Source organism: Pristiophorus japonicus, chromosome 13 (genome assembly GCF_044704955.1).
Source record: "Pristiophorus japonicus isolate sPriJap1 chromosome 13, sPriJap1.hap1, whole genome shotgun sequence".
NCBI classification, from domain to species: Eukaryota; Metazoa; Chordata; class Chondrichthyes; family Pristiophoridae; genus Pristiophorus; species Pristiophorus japonicus.
The window spans coordinates 84,298,869-84,323,208 of record NC_091989.1 but is presented as its reverse complement, the minus strand read 5'-3'; the positions used below and the strand labels follow the sequence as shown (position 1 = coordinate 84,323,208).

At 45.4% G+C, this 24,340-nt stretch overlaps 1 protein-coding gene across 1 annotated transcript; it reads left to right on the top strand.

Annotated features, from left to right (window-relative positions):
* Nucleotides 1-16,594: 16,594 nt before the first annotated feature.
* Nucleotides 16,595-17,428, top strand: LOC139278138 (probable G-protein coupled receptor 139). The gene has a single exon (XM_070896794.1). The coding sequence runs from the start codon at nt 16,595-16,597 to the stop codon at nt 17,426-17,428; it is 834 nt and encodes a 277-aa protein (XP_070752895.1).
* The last annotated feature ends 6,912 nt before the right edge of the window (nt 17,429-24,340 follow it).

Sequence of the window (24,340 nt, the reverse complement as noted above, 5' to 3'; positions counted from 1 at the left end):
GCAAATATCCGATAGATCTCCCTCAGTTACAACAGATAAAATGGAAGCCCGCAGATTGCCAGCATTGGCTAAGTTTTGTAAGAAACAAAATGAAAGCCCCCAGAGTTGCCGCATGTGTTTTGTGTATTGGAAAGCCATTTAAACTAATCAGAGATGGCTGATCCAGACCAGACAGCCACATGTGTGCTGAGAGCCAATAAGAAGCTGCCCTGGCGTCCAATCGGGACGCTTGCTGTAATAAGGTTATGATAAAAAACGATATACGTTACGCCCCTTTTGCTGGCTGGTTTGAACAAATGGTATGCTGATTTGGCTGGTCTTCATCAGGAGGTCTTTTGCCGTGTGTCCAGCAGGGAGAAAAGAGAGAGAAAAGTTCCTGGCTTGCGTTTTTTATATTCCTCAAGGCCATTGTCCTCAGCAAGCGTCCCGATTGGACTCCAGGGCAGCTTCTTATTGGCTCTCAGCACACATGTGGCTGTCTTGTCTGGCTCAGCCATCTCTGATTAGTTTAAATGGCTTTCCAATACACAAAACCCATGCAGCAACTCTGGGGGCTTTCATTTTGTTTCTTACAAAACTTAGCCAATGCTGGCAATCTGCGGGCTTCTATTTTATCTCATCACAAACAAGTCTTTCCATTAATCTACACTTTTGACATTTATATGTGCACATGATAAATTTTTATCATTAATAAACACTTTTATTCTTACAAACTCCCAACCTTGAAGGGGAAATATCCTTATTGACCCCTCATATATCGTAAGCATTGAGGGGGAGAGGAAGACAAGTGGGTGGCCTGACTTGGTCCCCACCTCATAAGGTGTAGGGATTTGATAACAGTCCGATAACATCTCCTGTGGAGACTCTCCCCTTCCCGTATCTGCAGTGCACCGTCACTTCTCGAAGCACATTGATGATTGATGATGTTTGTGAGTTATGCTGCAGCACTCGCTTCTCCATCTTCCCACGGCTTCGGTCTTGGCCAGTGTCGTCCTGACAATCGTGAGGATCCGTAACATAGTCTGTGGGAAACAAAATCATGCAGTATTTACTCTTTGGCAGTTTATAACTGATTAATGTGAAACCACTTCTTGTATTTAACACCCCTTTTCCCCGGTAACTGAAGCAAATAAACCGCGGGGTTCAATCGGTCTATAGTCTTATGCGGTCCCCATCACCTGGGCTCAAAGGCATGCTTCTTTTTCCCATAATTTGGAATCATTACTGAGTCTCCCACCTCATATTCAGAGGGACGTACTTTCTTGTCAAAGTACTTTTTAAATTGTCTTTTTGACTTCCCCAATTTGTGGCCACAAATTGATTGATCTGATTGGTGTGATCTATCACTTGTTCCAGCCACTTGGAACTACATGTTTTCATTGTCAGGGGACTCATCCCTGTTAGTGTTAGCTGGCCTGGTGTTCTCATGTGCCTCCCAGTCATGGCCTGATATGGGGAGACCCCTGTTGTTCTATGAGGTATTGACCTCATTGCCATTAAACACATTGGCAGCATGTTATCTCATTGAATGGGGTGGTCCGCACACAATTTTTTTAACATTAACTTGAGAGTCCTGCTCCCCCTTTTGACCCCTCCAGATGACTGGGTGTAGTGAGCAATATGTAATTTGTGTTTTATTCCCAACATTTCCTGCATATTGTGAAAAGTTTTACTGGTAAAGTGTAAACCTTGATCACTGTCCACTTGTACTGGTACTCCCCATCTACAAAACACATAATTCAATAGTGTTTTGGCTGCTTTGATTGCGGTGTTGGAGCAGCAGGGGAATGCTTTGATCCATTTAGGGAATTGATCCACTAACACTAGGGCATGCTGAAAATTGCCTTGCACCTATGGAAGTGGCCGAATGAAGTCTATCTGGAGGGGAGTCCATGGCCCTTGAACTGGGGGTGCGCTTTGAAGCAAGGCTCAGTTAGTGCATGTGGGAGGATTGTGTTGCAGGCACGGTAGGCATCGTGCCACATATTGGTCGATTGTTTCCCTCACGGAAGGCCACCAAGTTGTGGATGCTACCTTGTAGAAGGTTACCAAGACCGAATCGTGCCCTGCTGTGGGGTGGGAGTGAAAGAGGGAAAACAGTTCCTGACCCACCTCTCGTGGAACACACACCACCTGGCAGGCGTTTAGCTTTCTTTTGAACATCAGCAACTGCTCATCTGAGTCAGGGGCAGTTGCTAGTATAGTGTTGGGAGCCCTGGCTGTTGGTTGAGGAAGGGGTCTGTCTCCCTCATGCCAGGCGCTTATAATAGCATATGACCAGTATTGCTGTTGCAGGGATTTTAAATCCAGGTGATCTGTTGGCGAGGCCTTGCTAAGAGCATTGCAGGGCTCAACAAGTGTATCCTCTATCTCTTCACCAATCGCAACATCCTTGGCTGCTCTGTCTGCTCTGGAATCTGCTCACTATGTGGACCCCCTTTTCTATGGGCTGCTACCTTTCCGACAAAGCAGGGCTGGGATCACTGTTTAAGATATGACCAGAGGAGCAGTAACCAGGGCCCATGGACCAGGCCTTTACCGTCTATCGTACAATAGTCATTTTTGTGGGGCAAGAAGAACGTGGTGTTTACAGCATAGGCTCTATCGGACCAAATATTCACGGGTCTATCTGAGGTTTCCTTTGCAGCAGTTAGAAGTGCGGCGATTTCTGCATATTGTGAACCTTCAGATTGCTGGATGGTTCGTTCTGGCAATACCACAGCATATCCGGTGCGAGGGGATCCTTCAATGTGATATGATGACCCATCGATGTAGACATCTGGGGCACCCTGTATGGGCTCTTTCTGCAAAGGCTGGATCTCAAAGTTAATCAGGGTTAACGGACATTCATGCGGGTCCCCCTCATAGATCAGAAATTGTGGCAGCAAGGTGGTGGATTTGGAAATGGTATCAATGTCTCTTTCCATAAATTCCAATGTCAATTTGCTGAGGTGCTGCGAGGAAACTAGTGAATCTCCAGGTATCATCAGCAGTTTGAGGTGTGTGTCCGCTGTGCAGGATTGTTGCCTGGAACCCAGTAATAAAGGTAAAGTGATGGACCGACCAGAAGACGGCCAGTAGGTGGCACTCGCATGCGGTATACGTCTATTCTGCCCCCTGCAGGATTCGAGACGCATATGCAATGAGCTGTAGTCGATCAGCTCGCACTTGGCACAGAACGGCAGTGAGGCTTTGCTCTGTGGCCTCGACCTCCAAATGGAAGGGCTGCGTGGGGTCAGGAGGGATCAGACATGTGGCCTGTATCACTGCAGTTTTTAATTTAGCCACACACCAGGTGTGGGTATCAGTCCATGCCGGGCGTATGTCATCACCCTGCAGTTTTATTAAATCAAACAGGGGGCCTTTGCACACTCTGCAAAGCCTGGGATAAAGTTCCTTTGGTACCCCACCAAATCCAAGAATGATCACAGGGGTGTTTTTGAAGTGGGTTATGGCAGTCGCTGTATTATCTTCACCTTGTGAGAGTCGGGGGATGATCCCTCTGGAGAAATGGACTCATAAGAACATAAGAACATAAGAATTAGGAACAGGAGTAGGCCATCTAGCCCCTCGAGCCTGCTCCGCCATTCAATAAGATGATGGCTGATCTGGCCGTGGACTCAGCTCCACTTACCCGCCCGCTCTCCGTAACCCTTAATTCCCTTATTGGTTAAAAATCTATCTATCTGTGACTTGAATACGTTCAATGAGCTAGCCTCAACTGCTTCCTTGGACAGAGAATTCCACAGATTCACAACCCTCTGGGAGAAGAAATTCCTTCTCAACTCGGTTTTAAATTGGCTCCCCCGTATTTTGATGCTGTGCCCCCTAGTTCTAATCTCCCCGACCAGTGCAATTAACATCTCCGCCTCTATCTTGTCTATCCCTTTCATTATTTTAAATGTTTCTATAAGATCACCCCTCATCCTTCTGAACTCCAACAAGTAAAGACCCAGTCTACTCAATCTATCATCATAAGGTAACCCCCTCATCTCCGGAATCAGCCTAGTGAATTGTCTCTGTACCCCCTCCAAAGCCAGTATATCCTTCCTTAAGTAAGGTGACCAAAACTGCATGCAGTACTCCAGGTGCGGCCTTACCAATACCTAATACAGTTGCAGCAGGACCTCCTAGAAAGTTTGTGCAAAAGGGACAGATTCTCCTCCATGCTGTCCGTTGCCAGCAGTGGGTCATCTACATACTGCAGTCAGCAGGCAGGGCAGGAAAAGTCTTTTAAAATTGCAACCATTCTTCTGTGAAATATCGTGGGAGCATTGTGGAACCCCTGAGGCAAACATGTCCAGGTATAACTCTGGTCCTCAAATGTGAATGCAAATTTGTACTGGTCTTCCACTTTAACAGAGACACTCCAGAATCCATTGGCAATGTTGAGGGTCGAGAAGTACTTGGAACCAGCAGGAATTTGAGATAATATGGTAGGAGTTTCTCTTACTACCGGTGAGCAGGCTGGTGTTACAGAATTTAACTTTTTGTATTCAATAGTCAGTCATCAGTCTCTCAAGTACCCCTTCCGTCGGGAGTGGTCATCAGCATAGGTGCTGGGACCTTACAGGTGAGGCCTTCCAACTGAAGTTCAGTGGCCTTCCCTGTATAAGCAGTGGTTGTATCACCATTAAACCGGTTAAGGGTAATATATCCCTTGCCCGTCGCCGCATGACGTTCAGGGTATGTGGTGTGGATGACGGTAAAGTCTGAGCCAGTATCGATAAGCATTATCTGCTGCCTGCCCCCTTTTAAGATAGCAAGGACGACTGGTCTCCCTCTACCATCACGTCGGAACCCCACTTCCGACCAATCTTTGAGGGCTGAACCCTGTCACAGGGTCGATCCTGGAATGGGTCTCTCTAATGCGTGTGCATTGTCGATTACGTGCACCGGTAAATAATTTTGCATCCTCCCCGTGGCAATTTTGGTTTATACAAGGATTATCAATTTATTCAATCTTTGATCTGTTCCAGAGGGCTTGGATTCATCCCGCGGGAGGTATCTATGTGTTGCATCATGGGTCGGTTCAGGTCTGGGTCTGCTGCAATCTTTTGCTTGGTGGCCTACCTTCTTACGATTAAAGCAATGTCTATGCCACACTAGTCTGAAAACGCCCGATCTCATCTGATTTAGGAAGCTACACAGAATCAGGCATGGTTAGTACTTGAATGGGAGACCACCTGGGAATAAATACCAGGTGCAGTAGGTTTTAGGAGCTGATGTGGGGTGCCGTGATCGTAAAGTTAGTACTCTGCGTTGTGGCCGCAGCAACCTCGGTTCGAATCCGAGTTACGGCACAGTTTGCTTACAGATAGATAGATTTTTAACCAATAAAGGGAATTAAGGGTTACGGGGAGAGGGCGGGTAAGTGGAGCTGAGTCCATGGCCAGATCAGCCATGATCTTATTGAATGGCGGAGCAGTCTCGAGGGGCTAGATGGCCTACTCCTGTTCCTAATTCTTATGTTCTTATGTTCTTATGTCCCTCAAAGTGGTAGTTTGGAGATTCCTCCACCATTCACAGTGGTTTATTTGCAGTTGGTGATGACTTCCCCTTTAACTGGTCTTTTACCATCTCCCAGGCTATTGGAGCGTTGGTCTCTATAGCTGTCCACTGATTGGTGGGCCTCATGGCTATTCCCAGGGTGGTTTTAACTAAAAGGTGGAGTTGGGTCAGGAACATCGATTAAAATTGTTCCTGATTCTTTCCTACTGTAGCATTTGCGAGTGCCTGGTTCTGGATACGTTGATAGATATCGTACAGGCGATTACTGTAGGCTCTCGGAGTCACTTCTGTGCGCTGCTTGGTCTGATTAAGCAGAGCCACTAAGTTCAAGTTTCGGATCCCTAAATGGTTTAGGATCTCGGTCATGAGTACATCGGCCACTGTGCCAACCTGGAGGACTGCTTCTGGCAGATTATCTTTTTGGGACGTGGAACAGGCCAAGGAGAGGATTCGTGTTAAGTCTCTCTCTTTCAACTCGGGGTGACTACTCCTGAAATTTGCCCACCTCCTATTCACTTCCAATGGGTCATCCCCATCATTAATGGGCCCCAACTCGTGGCTACACGCCATGGCATCAGTGCCAGATATGGGCCGTGAGTCGATATGGTTACTGGTGATGTAGCCATGTGCATTACGTTGCGAAGAAGTGGTTATTATGGCTACGAATGGCTCTTGTGTCTCCAAGTTATTCCATTCCACACCACCCTCCTTGGGATTATACTGACTTCCTTTCTCTTCCCAATCTGTTTCCCCCTTTTCCCCTTTGCTCTCTCTGTTATAGCTCCCCGTGTTAGTGCGGATACCAGGGCCTGCTGCTCCCCTAACTTAGCTTTTAGTCTTGCTATTTCTAGTTGGCATTGGGTGAGATCTTCTTCCCTATGTGCCTTCTTAATGTCTTCTCTTAATGCACCTCTCGCATCTTCTATCTCTTGCTGGAGCCTCAAATTTTCCAATTGATATTTTTTTAACTCTAATTTGTTTTCATTTGCTTCAACAACGGCTGCGCTGCCATTTAAGTTTGAAAGGCTTGTTGCTGTAGCAGTGAAGTTCTCTGTTCGGCCCCACTTTCTAATTGCATAATACTGTGGTTTAAGTGGCCAATTTCTTGTCTTAACTGCTGTATTTCTCCCTCTTTTATCTGTTACACCAGACTAATATTACAAGGAACCAACAAGAGAGCTGCCCATCCTAGACTGGGTGATGTGTAATGAGAAGGGACGAATTAGCAATTATGCCTTGGGGAAGATTGACCATAATATGGTAGAATTCTTGATTAAGGTGGAGAGTGACAAAGTTAATTCAGAAACTAGGGTCCTGAGCTTAAGGAAAGGTAACTTTGACGGTATGAGGTGCGAATTGGCTAGATTAGATTGGCAAATGATGCTTAAAGGGTTGACGGTGGATAGACAATGGCAAACCTTTAAAGATCATATGGATGAACTTCAACAATCGTACATCCCTGGAGTAAAAATAAAACGGAGAAGGTGGCTCAACCGTGGCTAACAAGTGAAATTAAGGATAGTATTAAATCCAAGGACGAGGCATATAAATTAGCCACAAAAAGCAGCAAACCTGAGGACTCGGAGAAATTTAGAATTCAGCAGAGGAGGACAAAGATTTTAATTGAGAGGGGGAAAATAGACTACGAGAGGAAGCTTGCCGGGAACATAAAAACTGACTGCAAAAGCTTCTATAGATATGTGAAGAGAAAAAGATTGGTGAAGACAAATGTAGGTCCCTTGCAGTCAGATTCGGGTGAATTTATAATGGGGAACAAAGAAATGGCAGACCAATTGAACAAATACTTTGGTTCTGTCTTCACGAAGTTCGACACAAGTAACCTTCCGGATGTACTAGAGGACCGAGGGTCTAGTGAGAAGGAGGAACTGAAGGATATCCTTATTAGGTGGGAAATTGTGTTGGGAAAATTGATGGGATTGAAGGCCGACAAATCCCCAGGGCCTGATCGTCTACACCCAGAGTACTTATGGAAGTGGCACTAGAAATAGTGACTGCATTGGTGATCATTTTCCAACAGTCTATCGACATTGGATCAGTTCCTATGGACTGGAGGGTTGCTGAGGTAACACCACTTTTGAAAAAAGGTGGGAGAGAGAAAACGGGTAATTATTGACCGGCTAGCCTGACATCAGTAGTGGGGAAAATGTTGGAATCAATCATTAAGGATGAAATAGCAGCGCATTTGGAAAGCAGTGTCAGGATTGGTCCAAGCCAGCATGGATTTATGAAAGGGAAATCATGCTTGACAAATCTTCTTGAATTTTTTGAGGATGTAACTAGTAGAGTGGACAAGGGAGAACCAGTGGATGTGATATATTTGGACTTTCAAAAGGCTTTTGACAAGGTCCCACACAAGTGATTGGTGTGCAAAATCAAAGCACATTGTATTGGGGGTAATGTACTGATGTGGATAGAGAACTGGTTGGCAGACAGGAAGCAGAAAGTCGAGATAAACGGGTCCTTTTCAGAATGGCATGCAGTGACTAGTGGAATGCCGCAGGGCTCAGTGCTAGGACCCCAGCTCTTTACAATATATATTAATGATTTAAAGGATGGAATTGAGTGTGATATCTCCAAGCTTTCAGATGACACAAAACTGGGTGGCGGGAGGAGAAACTTCTTCACCCAGAGAGTGGTAAACCTGTGGAATTCTCTACCACAGAAAGTTGTTGAGGCCAATTCACGAAATATATTCAAAATGAGTTAGATGTAGTCCTTACTACTAGGGGGATCAAGGGGTATGGCGAGAAAGCAGGAATGGGGTACTGAAGTTGCATGTTCAGCCATGAACTCATTGAATGGTGGTGCAGGCTCGAAGGGCCGAATGGCCTACTCCTGCACCTATTTTCTATGTTTCTATGTTTCTATGTGAGCAGTGAGGAGCACGCTAAGAGGCTGCAGGGTGACGTGGACAGGTTAGGCGATTGGGCAAATACATGGCAGATGCAGTATAATGTGGATAAAAGTGAGGTTATCCACTTTGGGGGGCAAAAACACAAAGGTAGAATATTATCTGAATGGCGGAAGATTCGGAAAAGGGGAAGTGCAGCGAGACCTGGGTGTCATGGTTCATCAGTCATTGAAAGTTGGTATGCAGGTACAGCAGGCGGTGAAGAAGGCAAATGGTATGTTGGCCTTCATAGCAAGGGGATTTGAGTATAGGAGCAGGGAGGTCTTACTGCAGTTGTACCGGGCCTTGGTGAGGCCTCACCTGGAATATTGTGTTCAGTTTTGGACTCCTAATCTGAGGAAGGACATTCTTGCTATTGAGGGAGTGCAGCGAAGGTTCACCAGACTGATTCCAGGGATGGCTGGACTGACATATGAGGAGAGACTGGATCAACTGGGCCTTTATACACTGGAGTTTAGAAGGATGAGAGGGGATCTCATAGAAATGTATAAGATTCCGACGGGACTGTAAAGGTTAGATGCGGGAAGAATGTTCCCGATGTTGTGGAAGTCCAGAACCAGGGGATGCAGACTTAGGATAATGGGCAGTCCATTTAGGACTGAGATGAGGAGAAACTTCTTCACTCAGAGAGTTGTTAACCTGTAGAATTCCCTGCTCAGAAAGTTGTTGATGCCAGTTGATTGGATATATTCAAGGGGGAGTTAGATATGGCCCTTATGGCTAAGGGGATCAATGGGTATGGAGATAAAAGAGGAAAGGGGTACTGAGGGAAGGATCAGCCATGATCTTATTGAATGGCGGTGCAGACTCGAAGGGCCGAATGGCCTACTCCTGCACCTATTATCTATGTTTCTATGTTTCTATGCTGTTTTGTACCTTCAATCTCTTTTACTTATAACTGAATCTCTTTTACTTGCAAGTCTTTCAAATCTTGTATCACTTTGGCGTCTTGCCTCATTAATTCCTCATCTCTCCTGGCTCAATAAAAAGTGCTAAACCCCACGAGACTGTTTGCCCGTTTCGATCTCAGTTCTCCCCTATCTACCCAATCCTATATAATTCTCACCATCTCCCCAATTGAGGCAGATCCACCCTCGTACTGTGCCTGTGCCCTTAACTCTTCTGCGTCTTGTATCGGGAGCTTTTAGGACAACCTCTCCTGATAAACTAGCTCAGAATTACTTTTTATCATTGGCGTTATGTTCATAACCAATCCCTTCATCCTGTGCCTTTTGAATATAACTACTGGTGGGTCTCCACTTAAACAGTTCCAACCCACCCTAATTAAACAGTTACAACTATTGAGATGATTGTTCCCCTAAGATGCAACTCTCAATCCGTTTAATTTTGTGAATTATAATCGCAACACAAGTTAGAATCGCAACTGCCGAGATTTCCAATTGGCTAAAATACTCATCAAAAAGCTATCTTGCCAGTTGCCCGCATTCTCCACCAATTTTGTAGGATTTCTGAATCTCTCTGGGCTTATATTTGACAGTGAGACGATTCTTTCAGAACAATTGGCACAGTTTATAAAAAACACACACATGCATATAACAGCAGTCATCAAACATCCTACACGTGTACCTTACTTACTTCAGAGATACAATGAGGTTATAATAAAAAACGATATACATTAAGCCGCTTTTGCTTGCTGATTTGAACACACGGCATGCTGATTTGGCTCGTCTTCAACAGGAGGTCTGTTAGAAACATACAAACATAGAAAATAGGTGCAGGAGTAGGCTATTCTGTCCTTCGGGCCTGCACCACCATTCAAGAAGATCATGGCTGATCATTCATCTCAGTACCCCTTTCCTGCTTTCTCTCCATATCCCTTGATCCCTTTAGCTGTAAGGGCCATATCTACCTCCCTCTTGAATATAACAAATGAACTGGCATCAACAATTCTCTGCTGTAGGTAATTCCGCAGATTAACAACTCTCTGAGTGAAGAAGTTTCTCCTCATCTCAGTCATAAATGGCTTACCCCTTATCCTTAGACTGTGTCCTCTGGTTCTGCACTTCCCCAACATCGGGAACATTCGTCCTGCATCTAACCTGTCCAGTCCTGACAGAATTTTATATGTTTCTATGAGATTCCCTCTCATCCTTCTAAACTCATGTGAATGCAGGCCCAGTCGATCCAGTCTCTCCTCATATGTCAGTCCTGCCATCCCGAGAATAAGTCTGATGAACCCTCGCTGCACTCCCCGAATAGCAAGAACGTCTTTCCTCACATTAGCGGAACAAAACTGAACACAATATTCCAGGTGAGGCCTCACGAAGGCCCTGTACAACTGCAGTAAGACCTCCCTGCTCTTATACTCAAATCCCCTAGCTATGAAGACCAACATACCATTTGCCGCCATCACCGACTGGTGTACCTGCATGCCAACTTTCAACGACTGATGTACCATGACACCCTGGTCTCGTTGCACCTCCCCTTTTCCTAATCTGCCACCATTCAGATAATCTGCCTTCCTGTTTTTTCCCCCAAAGTGGATAACCTCACATTTATCCACATTATACTGCATCTGCCATGCATTTGCCTACTCACCTAACCTGTCCAAGTCACCCTGCAGGTTCTTAGCTCACTCCACCACCCAGCTTAGTGTCATCTGCAAATTTGGAGATATTACAATCAATTCATTCATATAAATCATTCATATATATTGAAATAGCTGGGGTCCCAGCAGTGAGCCCTGTGGCACTCTACTAGTCACTGCCTGCCATTCTGAAAAGGACTGATTTATCCCGACTCTCTACTTCCTATCTGCCATCCAGTTCTCTGTCCACGTCAGTACATTACCCCAAATACCATGTGCTTTAATTTTGCACACCAATTTCTTGTAGGAGGGGCCGTGTCAAAAGCCTTTTGAAATTCCAAATACTCCACATCCTCTGGTTCTCCCTTGTCCACTCTACTAGTTACATCCTCAAACAATTCTAGCAGATTTGTCAAGCATGATTTCCCTTTCATGAATCGATGCTGACTTGGACCGATCCTGTCACTACTTTGCAAATGCGCTGCTATTTCATCTTTAATAATTGATTCCAACATTTTCCCCACTACTCTTGACAGGCTAAGCAGTCTATAATTACCCGTTTTGTCGCTCCCTCCTTTTTAAAAAAGTGGTGTTACATTAGTTACCCTGCAGTCCATATGACCTGATCCAGAATCGATAGGCTGTTGGAAAATGATCACGAATGCATCCACTATTTCTAGAGCCACTTCCTTAAATACTCAGGGATGCAGACTATCAGGCCCCGGAGATTTAGCGGCCTTCAATACCAGCAATTTCACTAACACAATTTCCCGCCTAATAATGATTTCCTTCAGTTTCTCCTCCTCACTAGACCTTCGGTCCCATAGTATTTCCGGAAAGTTATTTGTGTCTTCCTTCATGAAGATAGAACCAAAGTATTTGTTCAACTGGCCTGCCATTTCTTTGTTCCCCATTATAAATTCACCTGAATCTGACTGCAAGGGACCTACGTTTGTCTTCACTAATCTTTTTCTCTTCATATATCTATAGAAGCTTTTGCAGTCAGTTTTTATGTTCCCAGCAAGCTTCCCTTCATAATCTATTTTCCCCCTCCTAATTAAACCATTTGTCCACCTCTGCTGTATTTTAAATTTCTCCCAGTCCTCAGGTTTGCTCCTTTTTCTGGCTAATATATATGCCTCTTCCTTGGATTTAACACTATCCTTAATTTCCCTTGTTATCCACGGTTGAGCCACCTTCCCCGTTTTACTATTTGCCACAAAAAGAAATGTACAATTGTTGAAGTTCATCCATGTGATTTTTAAATGTTTACCATTGCCTATCCGCCAGCAACACTTTAAGTATCATTCGCCAGTCTATACGAGCCAATTCACGTCTCATACCATCGAAGTTACCTTTCCTTAAGTTCAGGATCATAGGGCCCAAGTTTCCACATGATTTGCGCCTGATTTTTAGGAGCAACTGGTGGAGAATGGACTATCTTAGAAATCGCAATTCTCCACATTTTTTTTCCTGCAGTTCTCGTCAGGTAGAACAGTTCTACTTTGGAACAGAATGTTTTCTTCAAAAGGGGGCGTGTCCGGCCACTGACGCCTGATTTCAAAGTTTCCACAGTGAAAACGTACTCCAAACTAACTTAGAATGGAGCAAGTGAAGATTTTTGTAGAACTGAAAAAACTTGTTCTACACATTAAAAAATCAGGTGCAGGTTACAAATTGGGCGTCCAGAACGAGGTGGGGGGGAGGGGGGAGGGAAGTCATTAAATTCTACAATAAATCCTTATTTATACTTTTACAAATATTATACAAATAAATCCAACCTGAATAAACATTTATAAGCAAAGAAAAGATTAAATAAACCATCTTCCTACCTGTGTGAAAGTGCTTCAGGCAGGGAGAATGCTGCAGTCAGCCTGAGGCGCCCGTTCTTCCCGCGGGGGGGGGGAGGAGGCGCCCGTTCTTCCCGCGGGGGGGGGGGGGAGTAGGCGCCCGTTCTTCCCGCGGTGGGGGAGGAGGCGCCCGTTCCTCCCGCGGGGGGGGGGGGGAGGAGGCGCCCATTCTTCCCGCGGGGGGGGGAGTAGGCGCCCGTTCTTCCCGCGGGGGGAGAGGAGGCGCCCGTTCTTCCCGCGGGGGGGGGGAGGAGGCGCCCGTTCTTCCCGCGGGGGGGGGGGAGGAGGCGCCCGTTCTTCCCGCGGGGGGGGAGTAGGCGCCCGTTCTGCCCGCGGGGGGAGAGGAGGCGCCCGTTCTTCCCGCGGGGGGGGGAGGAGGCGCCCGTTCTTCCCGCGGGGGGGGGGGGAGGAGGCGCCCGTTCTTCCCGCGGGGGGGGAGTAGGCGCCCGTTCTGCCCGCGGGGGGAGAGGAGGCGCCCGTTCTTCCCGCGGGGGGGGGAGGAGGCGCCCGTTCTTCCCGCGGGGGGGGGGGAGGAGGCGCCCGTTCTTCCCGCGGGGGGGGGAGGGGGAGGAGGCGCCCGTTCTTCCCGCGGGGGGGGAGGAGGCGCCCGTTCTTCCCGCGGGGGGGGGGGGAGGAGGCGCCCGTTCTTTCCCGCGGGGGGGGGGGGGAGGAGGCGCCCGTTCTTTCCCGCGGGGGGGGGGGGGAGGAGGCGCCCGTTCTTCCCGCGGGGGGAGAGGAGGCGCCCGTTCTTCCCGCGGGGGGGGGAGGAGGCGCCCGTTCTTCCCGCGGGGGGGGGGGAGGAGGCGCCCGTTCTTCCCGCGGGGGGGGGGGGGGGAGGAGGCGCCCGTTCTTCCCGCGGGGGGGGGGGGGGGAGGAGGCGCCCGTTCTTCCCGCGGGGGGTGGGGGAGGAGGCGCCCGTTCTTCCCGCGGGGGGGGGAGGAGACGCCCGTTCTTCCCGCGGCGGGTGGGAGGAGACAGTGAGAAGGCTGTAAGTGCTGATGTGCTGATGGCAATGTGCTTTTATTAAAAAATGTTAAAAAATTAAACACTCCAAAGAACTACAAAAATGGCCGAGTGCCAATGTTTCCTTCACACTGCGCGTGCGCGAACGCTGCAACGCGCACGCGCAGCGTGGCCTGCAGGAAAAAACTAATTTAAATAGTACCCGCCCCCTCCCACTTACAAAATCGGCGCGAGTGTAGGCTCCGCCCCCCTGGGCGCCGCGCTAGGCAGACAAGGAGCTGCAGAACGCTCCAGAATTGCGAGTTTTTTTCTGGCGCTGTTTTAGGCATGAAAAACGGGCGCCCAGCTCGGAGGGGCGACCGTTTTTTATCGTGTGGAAACTTGGGCCCTTTGTCTCCGAATTAACTGTGTCACTCTCCATCTTAATAAAGAATTCTAACATATTATGGTCACTCTTCCTCAAGGGGCCTCGCACAATAAGATTGCTAATTTGTCTTTTCTCATTAGACATCACCCAGTCTAGGATGGCCAGCCCGCTAGTTGGTTCCTCGACATATTGGTCTAGAAATCCATCCCTAATACTTTCCAGGAAATCCTCCACCACCGTATTGCTACCAGTTTGGTTAACCCAATCAGGATTAAAGTTGCCCATGATAACTGCTGTACCTTTATTGCATGCATCCTTCATTTCTTGTTGGAAGCTGTCCCCAACCTCACTACTACTGTTTGGTGGTCTGCAGATAACTCCCACTAGCGGTTGGTGCCCTTTGGTATTCTGCAGCTCCACCCATACAGATTCCACATCGTCCAAGCTAATGTCCTTCCTTACTATTGCTTTAATTTCCTCTTTAACCAGCAATGCTACCCCACCTCCTTTTCCTTTCTGTCTATCATTCCTGAATGTTGAATACCCCTGGATGTTGAGTTCCAAGCCTTGGTCAACCTGGAGCCATATCTCCATGATGCCAATTATATCATATTCATTAATTGCTGCCTGTGCAGTTAATTCGTCCACCTTATTATGCATATTCCTCGCATTGAGGCACAGAGCCGTCAGCCTTGTTTTTTTAACATACTTTGCCCCTTTAGAATTTTGCCATGTGTCCAGCAGGGAGAGAAGAGAGAGAAAACTTCCTGGCTTGCGTTTTTTATATTCCTCAAGGCCATCATCCTCAGAATGCGTCCTGATTGGATTTTCGATCCAGGACAGCTTCTTATTGGCTCTCCTCACACATGTGGCTGTCTGGTCTGACTCAGCCATCTCTGATTGGTTTAAATGGCTTTCCAATAGAGAAAACCCATGCGGCAGCTCTGGGAGCTTTTATTTTGTTTCTTCCAAATCTTAGCCCATGTTGGCAATCTGTGGGCTTCCATTTTATGTCCACACAAACATTAGAACTAAGCAATTCGATAGATCATTCTCCAATTGTTAACAATAACCAGGTCTATTGATCATTCTCCAGTTGTTGCAACTAACTAGTCGATAGCTCTTTCTCCAATTGTTAGCACAAACCATGTCTAATCGATCATTCTCTAATAGGTAGCACCATCCTGGTCCATGGATCATTCTCCAATTGTTATCACTAACCACGTGTGAGCTCCATTCTCCAAATTTAGCACTAAGTAGATCCATAGATCAGTTTCCAATTGTTAGCAATAACCAAATCTCTGGATAATTCTCCAATTGCTAACACTAACCAGGTCTTTAGATTATTCTCCAATTGTTTGCTCTTACTCGGACTACAGATCATTATCCAAATGTTAACATTAACCATGTCCTTCGTTTATTCTCCAATTCGTAGCACTAACCAGGTATATCGATCTTTCTCCAATTGTGAGAACTAACCAGGACCATCGATCATTCTCCAATCGTTAGCACTAGACAGGTCCATAGATCTTTCTCCAATTGTTAATACTAATCATGTCTGTACATCAATTTCCAATTGTTAACATTAACCCGGTGTATAGATTATAATAAAATAGTTAACATTAGCCAAGTGCATAGATCTTTCTCCAATTGTTAACACTAACCAGGTTTATAGATCATTCTCCAATTGTTAACACTAACCAGGTTTATAACTCATTCTCCAATTGTTAACACTAACCAGATCCGTCGCACATTCTACAGTTGTTAACTCAAAAAAGGTCGATAGGTCCTTCTTGAAATGGTTATACTAACCAGGTCTGTCGGTCATTCACTAATTGTTATCACTTACTAGTTTATAGATCATTCTCCAATTGTTTACACTAACCAGGTCTATAGATCGTTCTCTATTAGCTATCACTGCTCAAGTACTTGGATTTGTCTCCATTTGTTGGCACTGTCCCTGTCTATCGATCAATCGTCAATTGATCAGAATGTCTAGCTCAGGAGATCAGATTCCATTTGTTAGCTCTGTCCAGTTTCCTTGATTAGTTTATATTTGGTAGCACTGCCCAAGTCAATAGATCTTTCACCATTTGACAGCAATACCCCAGTCTGGTATCAATCTCCAATTGGTAGCACTGTTCATGTCCAGAGATCACCCTCCACTCGAATACACTGTCCAGTTCCATTGATCAGTCTCAATTTAATAGCACGCTCCAGGTCTGGGGATCAATTTCTATTTGCTGAATGCAGTATGAACACGAGAAATTCCACTCAAAATCATGTCCAATCTGTGTTGCCAGTTTGATGAGTATTATCTGATATTTTTGTTGTGATTTCTCACAGTAAACCTGCTGGTGATCCTGATCTTGTCCCGAGGAAGGTGTGGTCTATCCGGATGTATCACCTGTTACCTGGTGGCGATGGCGTCAGCTGATCTAAGTGTTATTCTCACTGACGTGATACTGAAGCAGATTATCCCCCTTTATACCACGGACCCATTCACTAAAAACCTTACCCTCTGCGGTCTCATTGACTGCCTCACTCATGCTGCCACAGATTGTTCTGTCTGGTTCACAGTCGCTTTCACCTTTGATCGATTTGTGGCCATTTGTTGCCAGAAGCTGAAAACTAAATATTGCACTTGGAGAACTGCGTTGGTAGTAATCGCAACAATATGTGTGCTGAGCTCTTTGAAGAACATCCCTTGGTATTTTCGATATGAAGTTGTGTATTTCTTTTTCATACCATTGTTCTGCATGGTGAAGTTAAGCTACTATAGCTCACCCCTGTGGAAAGCATTTGACTTCTTACATCGTGTGACAACCCCACTGCTCCCGTTCGTTCTGATTCTGCTCCTCAATGGCCTGACTGTCAGATATATTTTATTGGCGAGTCGAGCCCGCAGGAGACTGCGGGGGAACGGTGATCGGGAGAATCACAAGGATGCAGAGATGGAGAATCGCAGGAAGTCTATCATCCTGCTCTTCAGTATATCTGCAAGCTTCATACTGCTGTGGATGACACAAGCTGTGTACACCATCCACGAACGAGTTACATTAAATTACATTTTTGACCGCCTTCCATTCGTCAAAGATCGCCTTCCATTCGTCATTGCATACATTGGGCCAATGCTACAACTCCTCAGTTCCTGCAGCAACACTTGTATTTACGTTGTGACCCAGAGCAAAGTCAGAGAGGAGTTGAAGAATGTGTTCACTTACCCCTTTGTTCTGATTGTCCAGTTAGTTACCTAACAGTGAGAGCTGACCACTTTCCTGAACTCAAACTTATTTTGTTTCACATTCCATCCTATTAATCCCATCCCGGCTTGTTTCTGGGATCGCAAAACATACTGAAACAATTATAATCATGTGCCATATTAAAGCTAATCCAATAATAACTTTGATGGAGTTCAGTTAATGCTGACTGACACGGTTGTGAAGAATTGGTGAGCAGCATTCCCAGCTTGACTCTTCATTAGCAAAGCAATGACTATGAAATAAGACAAAGACTATGGCCAGCATTTTCCTGGATAGTTGCGGCGCGATTGGCAGCAAGTCGTGTGGGAAAGTTGTTGTGTTTGTGAGCAGGTTGGGACCCCACCATTATCCCGCTCCCATATACCTTTCCCCCAGGCATGTCTGTCAATGCGGACCTGACTGACAGGGATGGGCGACCCAGTTTAAATTATTAGCTGCTAAATCAATGACCTTCCCTCCATCATAAGTTCAGAAGTGGGGATGTTCGCTGCTCATGGCACAGTGTCCAGTTCCATTAACAGATTCTCAGAACATGAAGTAGTCCATGACAGCATGTAACAAGACCTGGATGACATTCAGGCATGGGCTGCTAAATGGCAAGTACCATTCGCACCACACAAGTGCTTGGCAATGACCATCTCCAACAAATGAATGGCTAACCACCTCCCCATATTAAATAACATTGCCGATGCTGATTCCCCCACCACCTTCCTTCTGCGTGTCACCATTGACCAGAAACTTAACTGGACCAGCCACATAAATATCGTGGCAACAAGAGCAGGTAATTCTGCAGTGACTGTCTCAACTCCTGACTCTCCAAAGCCTTTCCACCATTTACAAGGCACAAGTCAGGAGTGCAATGGAATAATCTCCACTTGCCTGGATGAGTGTGTAAGGGGAAAACGGGAAGCCTTCTCCTCCCCGAGTGGGCCCCCTGATATAGGGGGTCGACGCTTTCCCCAACCCGCGTAGCAGTTCTCGAAGTTAGCAGACAGAGACGGATGGCAATGTACAATGATCTTTAATTACGAATGTCCGGGAACACCTCTCATCACAGCCGCCTGTGAGTGGAGATGCTCTCCGAACAGCAAAATAATACAACTTTTATACATTTCAAAAACCCCTCCGTTCCCAGGCAAGACTTCCCTCGATCTCTAATTGAACTATCTTATCAGTACTACTTCTCTCATTGAATTACCTTATCAATGCTACTTTGGATTGACAGGCCACAATCCTCGTGATCACCTTTGGCCGTGACTAGAATGACTTCATTAGGTCAGAATTTGTTGATTCTCCTTGATGCCGGTGAGTCTGCCTCGAGCATCTTCACAAGGTCTTTTCAATGTCTGTTTAGGTTCTCACATCGTATCCTGTCGGAATATTATTGAATCAATAACTTCTGGAGCCTTGGTACAAGGCCGAAGAGAGGCCTTTTACCTCCTTATGGGTCGGTGCAGGAACCAGCACTTTAACCCTTGTCCCGCTGGTACCCCTAATGCCAAATTTTTCTTTTACATTTCCCCCCTTTTGGCCCTTGGCTATACTCCCAGCTGGCCATATTTCCCGATAACTATCTCCCTGTAGGTAAGTTTCAGATCGGTCCGATCACCTGGGTGGCCATCTCCCAAGCTTCGGGATCTCCTGAGACCTTTCCTGCAGAGTTATATAAGGTAAGTCCTTCCTGTAGGACTCTTAAATTTTCATCCCTTATGGCCTTAATCATAGCGTGTGCTCCACCGTGTCGTTTGGCTGTTTAGTTCGTGCACATGTTAATCCCATCATGACTATCAGAACTAGGCCCTGTATTACTATAAGTACATGTGATATTATTCTTATCCATGGGTGAATTTGAATGTTAAGTCCAATGTCCCACAGCTTTGAATACCAGGGCTGATCAGCCAGCATTGCGTTAGTGTCTCTCTGTAGGTTGTCTATTTCTTCCATCAGCCAGATACACTGTCGTCTCTGATTCTGGATTCCTTGCACCAAACGTAATTGTTCCTCATTTAATTCAGGTATCTGTTTGCCTTGTGGTTCCCATTTCACCTCTATGTATCCCACTCGGAGGGTATCCGTGACTGTTCCATGGATGATTTCCGTTGTCTCGGGATGTATGTGATATCCATTTATGTCTATGAGGACACAGGAGGTGACACCTCCCCTGGCCTTAATCGTCAGGTTGGCTGCCCCGGTGCTCACGCACCACTCTCCATTTCCTTGAGGGGCAGCGATGGTCTCAAGATTGTGTTCAAGAGGAGTGATACTCAGCACACATCTGTTTATCTGGTGGAATCCACAATCATCATTCGTCATTTGTGGCGTACCTCGACATAAAACCACTTGGTTATTTTTATAGCAGTCGGTTATGTCAATGCCTTTGGTACTATTGTTAATTTTAATCACCAGTCTGGCAGGCTGATGGTAACGCAAGCGAGTTTGGTTTCTTACTTCACCGATTTGATCGGTCTGGTATAAGGGGTCACCCTTTGTTACATCATACTGTGGTATGGACAACACAAATCCGATCATATTCACCCGCCCGGTAATACATCTGAATCTTGGCACCCATGCGTGACTATTCCTTCATACCTCGTACGTGTTATTCATTTTTTTATCTAGAGTCCAATTGTTAAGTATGATGTTCGGGATCCAATCTGGTATGTCACCATTCTGGAGTTGCTCCAAGTTATGTTGTACTTCACTTAATAGCCAGGCCCCAAACCCGGAGCAAACTATCTCAGCTTGTAATCTTTACTTATGTCATTCCCCATTGCGTGGATCAAATTTATTGTCTTGGCATACTTCTGTAATGTATGGGCCACCTGTAACAGTTCCCCTTCTGTGCCATCTCCCAACCGCGCTTGGAGGGCTTGGTTATTCATGTCCCTTCCCAATAAACCCCTTAAGATTTGCGTTAAATTGTTAACCCGCTCGCCTATTGCACACAGGTCTATGGAATTCATCATCGTAACCCCTGCTTATAACCCGTGCCTAGTTTTACCAGTATTCCCCTTTTTGTTCGACCTTGTCCTGTTCCCTTTATGACATTAAATTTCTGGGTAGTGGATTCCGGGCCTTCAGGATCCATTGTGTCAGGTTCTGGTATAATTTCATTCCCACAGAAGTTAGGAGGAATGAGTAGTCGCTGATGCACCCCAAATGTTATCCTTTCTTTAGATTATTTTATTACTAGCCCCCCTTTTGCTTCAGTCTTTATGGACGGGCTTATGGGGGACTGGCGTGGTTGTGCTGGGAAGAGTTGTTGTCCCCAGGGTGGTTGTCGGGGCAGCGATAGGTCTTCCCAGGGTCCCTTTGGACGTGTTTGGTGTCCCAGCCGGACCTTTATACCGGGTCCACTATACTTTCCTCCACACTCCATCCGCCCCCCTTTTTAGGTTGTATCCCTTCTTGTTTGTGCTGCGTACGATCAATACCGGCTTTTCCGTGTTATTACCGTGTCACGCTTCGGTACATACACCTTATATTCCAGAGATATCCCTTGGTCTTCATTTTATCCCACTGGCCAGTTTTCCTGGGGTCCCACCCTGCTTTTTGCTCCATTCTGTTCCCACCCTTTTTCTTGAGGGGTGGATTTGGCTGCTTGTTTTCCAGCTTCGTCTGCCCAGCCATGAGCTTCTAGAACTGAAATTCCATCGAGTTGGATTTCTGCACCCTTCCCCTTTTGTTTCTATGAACTTGCTCCTGTCCTCGGAATCTACTGGCGCCCTGGCATCGGCAGCCTGCTGCATTACAACCTTACTTAACACACTATACATAGCCATGCGTTAAAATAAGTGTTGTCCTTGCTCCAGTCCTTGGCTGCTGGGATGCATATTTCGGCAGTTAAATTAAACAAAGCCCTATACTTCATGTAGTTGTGTCGTTCCTGCGTGTGCTATATCTCTCATAGTCCGTCTGTATTATCCAGTGCTTGCATGAGCCTTAAGGTTCCCAGTATCATGAGTCTCCAGAGTTGAAGTAGCCACTGTGGTCCCATCTCGGTGAGTATTTCATCTGCAAATTTTAAACAGGTAGCCTGGTCATCACCAGGTGTTAGGTTCTGGTCTAATCATCTTTTATCCATGCATGTCGAGGTCACTCTGTGAAATCGGAGGTAAGGGTTAGGTTGGGTTTGTGGACTATACTTACCCACCGTGGGGTACGTTGGCTTTATTGCCATAAGTGATGGTGCTATGGTTGCGTACTGCACTATCCGTCTGGTCCCGTTTTTATTTTCTCTTCCACTTATTTATCTTCGCTTTTAACTCTTGAATTTGTTTTGGTTGAGTATCTTTCATTTATTTCTATCAGACAAGTATTATTACATAGGATAGTTCTGTTTTATTTTTATTCTGACTATCCCACCATTTCTTCTATCTGACAGGTGAGTCTTTTTTATTCTATTAAGAAATCCAAATTCATCATGTCCAGTATAAAATAACTGCCAATGGAAAGTGTTAACTCCTTTACAGGTTTGTAAGAAGGCCTGATGCCATTATGTGACTTCACGTAATCATCCAAAATGTTATTTTCAGTCTTTGTGCCTTCAAAACTTGCTTAGAAATTAGGAATCCGTTAAAACAGCAGAAATCATTAGTAAAGCCATTATAATAAAAGTCTTCTCATCAGGAAAGACAGCATTTTAGATTAAACTCCAATTTTTTTCTTAACTTCTAATTCAATTACTTGCCAAAGATTGTTTTTTTAATTGATTTAAAACAAGACCACACATTTTTAATAGCTATTTTGTTTACTGCAATCCAATTTCAAAATTCAGTATGATTTTCTAATTCCCAGTTTTTTTTTCTGCGCTGAGTTCGCATAGCTCAGATCTTTTCTCCTCGTTAATTTCAAAACCCTCCTGCTTGTTTAGACTGTTTGGGACTTTTCTTGATAAACAACGTCCATTTTGGAAATCTTTCAAACTGCAGTGAAACTTTCTCGTAATATCTTTTTCACAGCCGATATCAACTAGTATTTAGTAAGTTATGTCTTTTCCCTTCTTTTTCAGCACCTATTTAGTACGTTACGTATTTTTTTTTCAAATTACCTTTCTTCAAATTAGATTTTTTTTTCAAAAGTCCCTTTTACACCTTCGCAGATAGCTCGCCACTCGCCCAGGAGTTTGACCTGATCCCTGAAGGTATTTCTAGATTGTTTCCAAACCTTTTAGTTTTATTTCCTCCATTTTTTTAAGAGATCAGATTTAATTTAATATTTTTTTTTAGTTTGAATCTATCTCAGTATTTTGCTGTGCCTTCTCTTAATATCTCAAAATCCCAATTCAAACTTTGTAATGCCAATCTTTTATTTAAAACTCTTTTTTACTGAGCTAGAAGCTTTCGCATCAAGTTTTACACAAAGGAAAATGGGAGCGGACTTCCCCAGCACTCAGCCTCGTGAGACCGAGAGGCATTTTTTTATCTTCTGCTCAACAAACCTAAATCCTTTGGGCATTTAGTATCTCCATAACTTATCAATGCAATAAATCCACACCTGCGTTTCTAACTTGAAACTGACTACATACAGGACAATACTACAAAGGGTTAAAAAAAAAATTCACTCTGTCTGAAAAAGTGGGTGGAGCTTAAACAAACAGACAGCTCCACTATTTTTCCAAACAAGCTTTCAGACTCATGAAAAATTCATTCTGCAATCAAAAATCACACAAGGACTCTCACTCAATGACAGACATTCACAAAAGTCTCTTTTTATTCAACAAAGCTTATTGATTGTTTGGCCGACTCTATTTTTTTTTTGGATTGATATGTCACAAAAGATAGTCACTGTCAGCTTTTTTGTGGCATTATGTAGTTACACAAGTTACAATTAATGATTGGTTTTATTCGCCTTTTTAATAGGCGTGTTACCCATCTTCTTCGGGGCTTTGAGGGTCTTGGGCACTCCCTTTAATTCATGTTAGGTATGCAGGACGTTATTTATATCTATATGTCTTCCCTTGGCGCCATACACTCGTACTGCCACGAGTTGGCTCAATATATCCCGTCACTGCAGGGGACATTGTCTCCATGTCCTCAATATCTCGTCCCCGCACCGTGCGCTGATACCGCTTCAGATCAATAGGCCTTCCGCGATATCTTCCCTTGCGTCGTACCCTCGCACTGCCATGCTACCTCCACGCGTGCTTTTTAGGATGCACCTTTTGACCCCCTTCCACCCCTAGATCGTCCTTGTCCTCCATCTCCATCCCTCCTGGACCTGCTACAAATGGTTCTTTGCACAGATGTCCTTCCCTTTCATTTTACAATGCCACAGCTCTAACTTGAAGCTGGTAAATTAAAACATACTCAGCCCAACAGATGGGTCATTGTTCCATTCAGGAAGTCTGTACCCTGCTCGCAGCGCCAAATGTAAGGAGAAATTGGGAAGGCTTCTCCTCCCACGAGTGGGCCCCCTGATATAGAGGGTCTACGCTCGCCCCAACCCGCGTAGCAGCTCTCGAAGTTAGCAGACAGAGATGGATGGCAAGGTACAATGATATTTAATTACAAATATCCGGGAACACCTCTCATCACAGCTGCCTGTGAGTGGAGATGCTCTCTGAACAGCAAAATCATACAACTTTGAAACATTTCAAAAACTCCTCCGTTCCCGGGCAAGACCTCCCTAGATCTCTAATTGGACGACCTTATCAATACTACTTCTCTAATTGGATTACCTTATCAGTGCTACTTTGGATTGACAGGCCCTGACCCTCGTGACCACCTTAGGCCGTGACTAGAATGACTTCATTAGGTCAGAATTTGTTGATTTGCCTTGATGCCCGTGAGCCTGCCTCGAGCCTCTTCGCAAGATCTGATCAATGTCTGTTTAGGTTCTCACATCGTATCCTGTCGGAATATTATTGAATCAATAACTTCTGGAGCCTTGGTATGGGTCCTTATG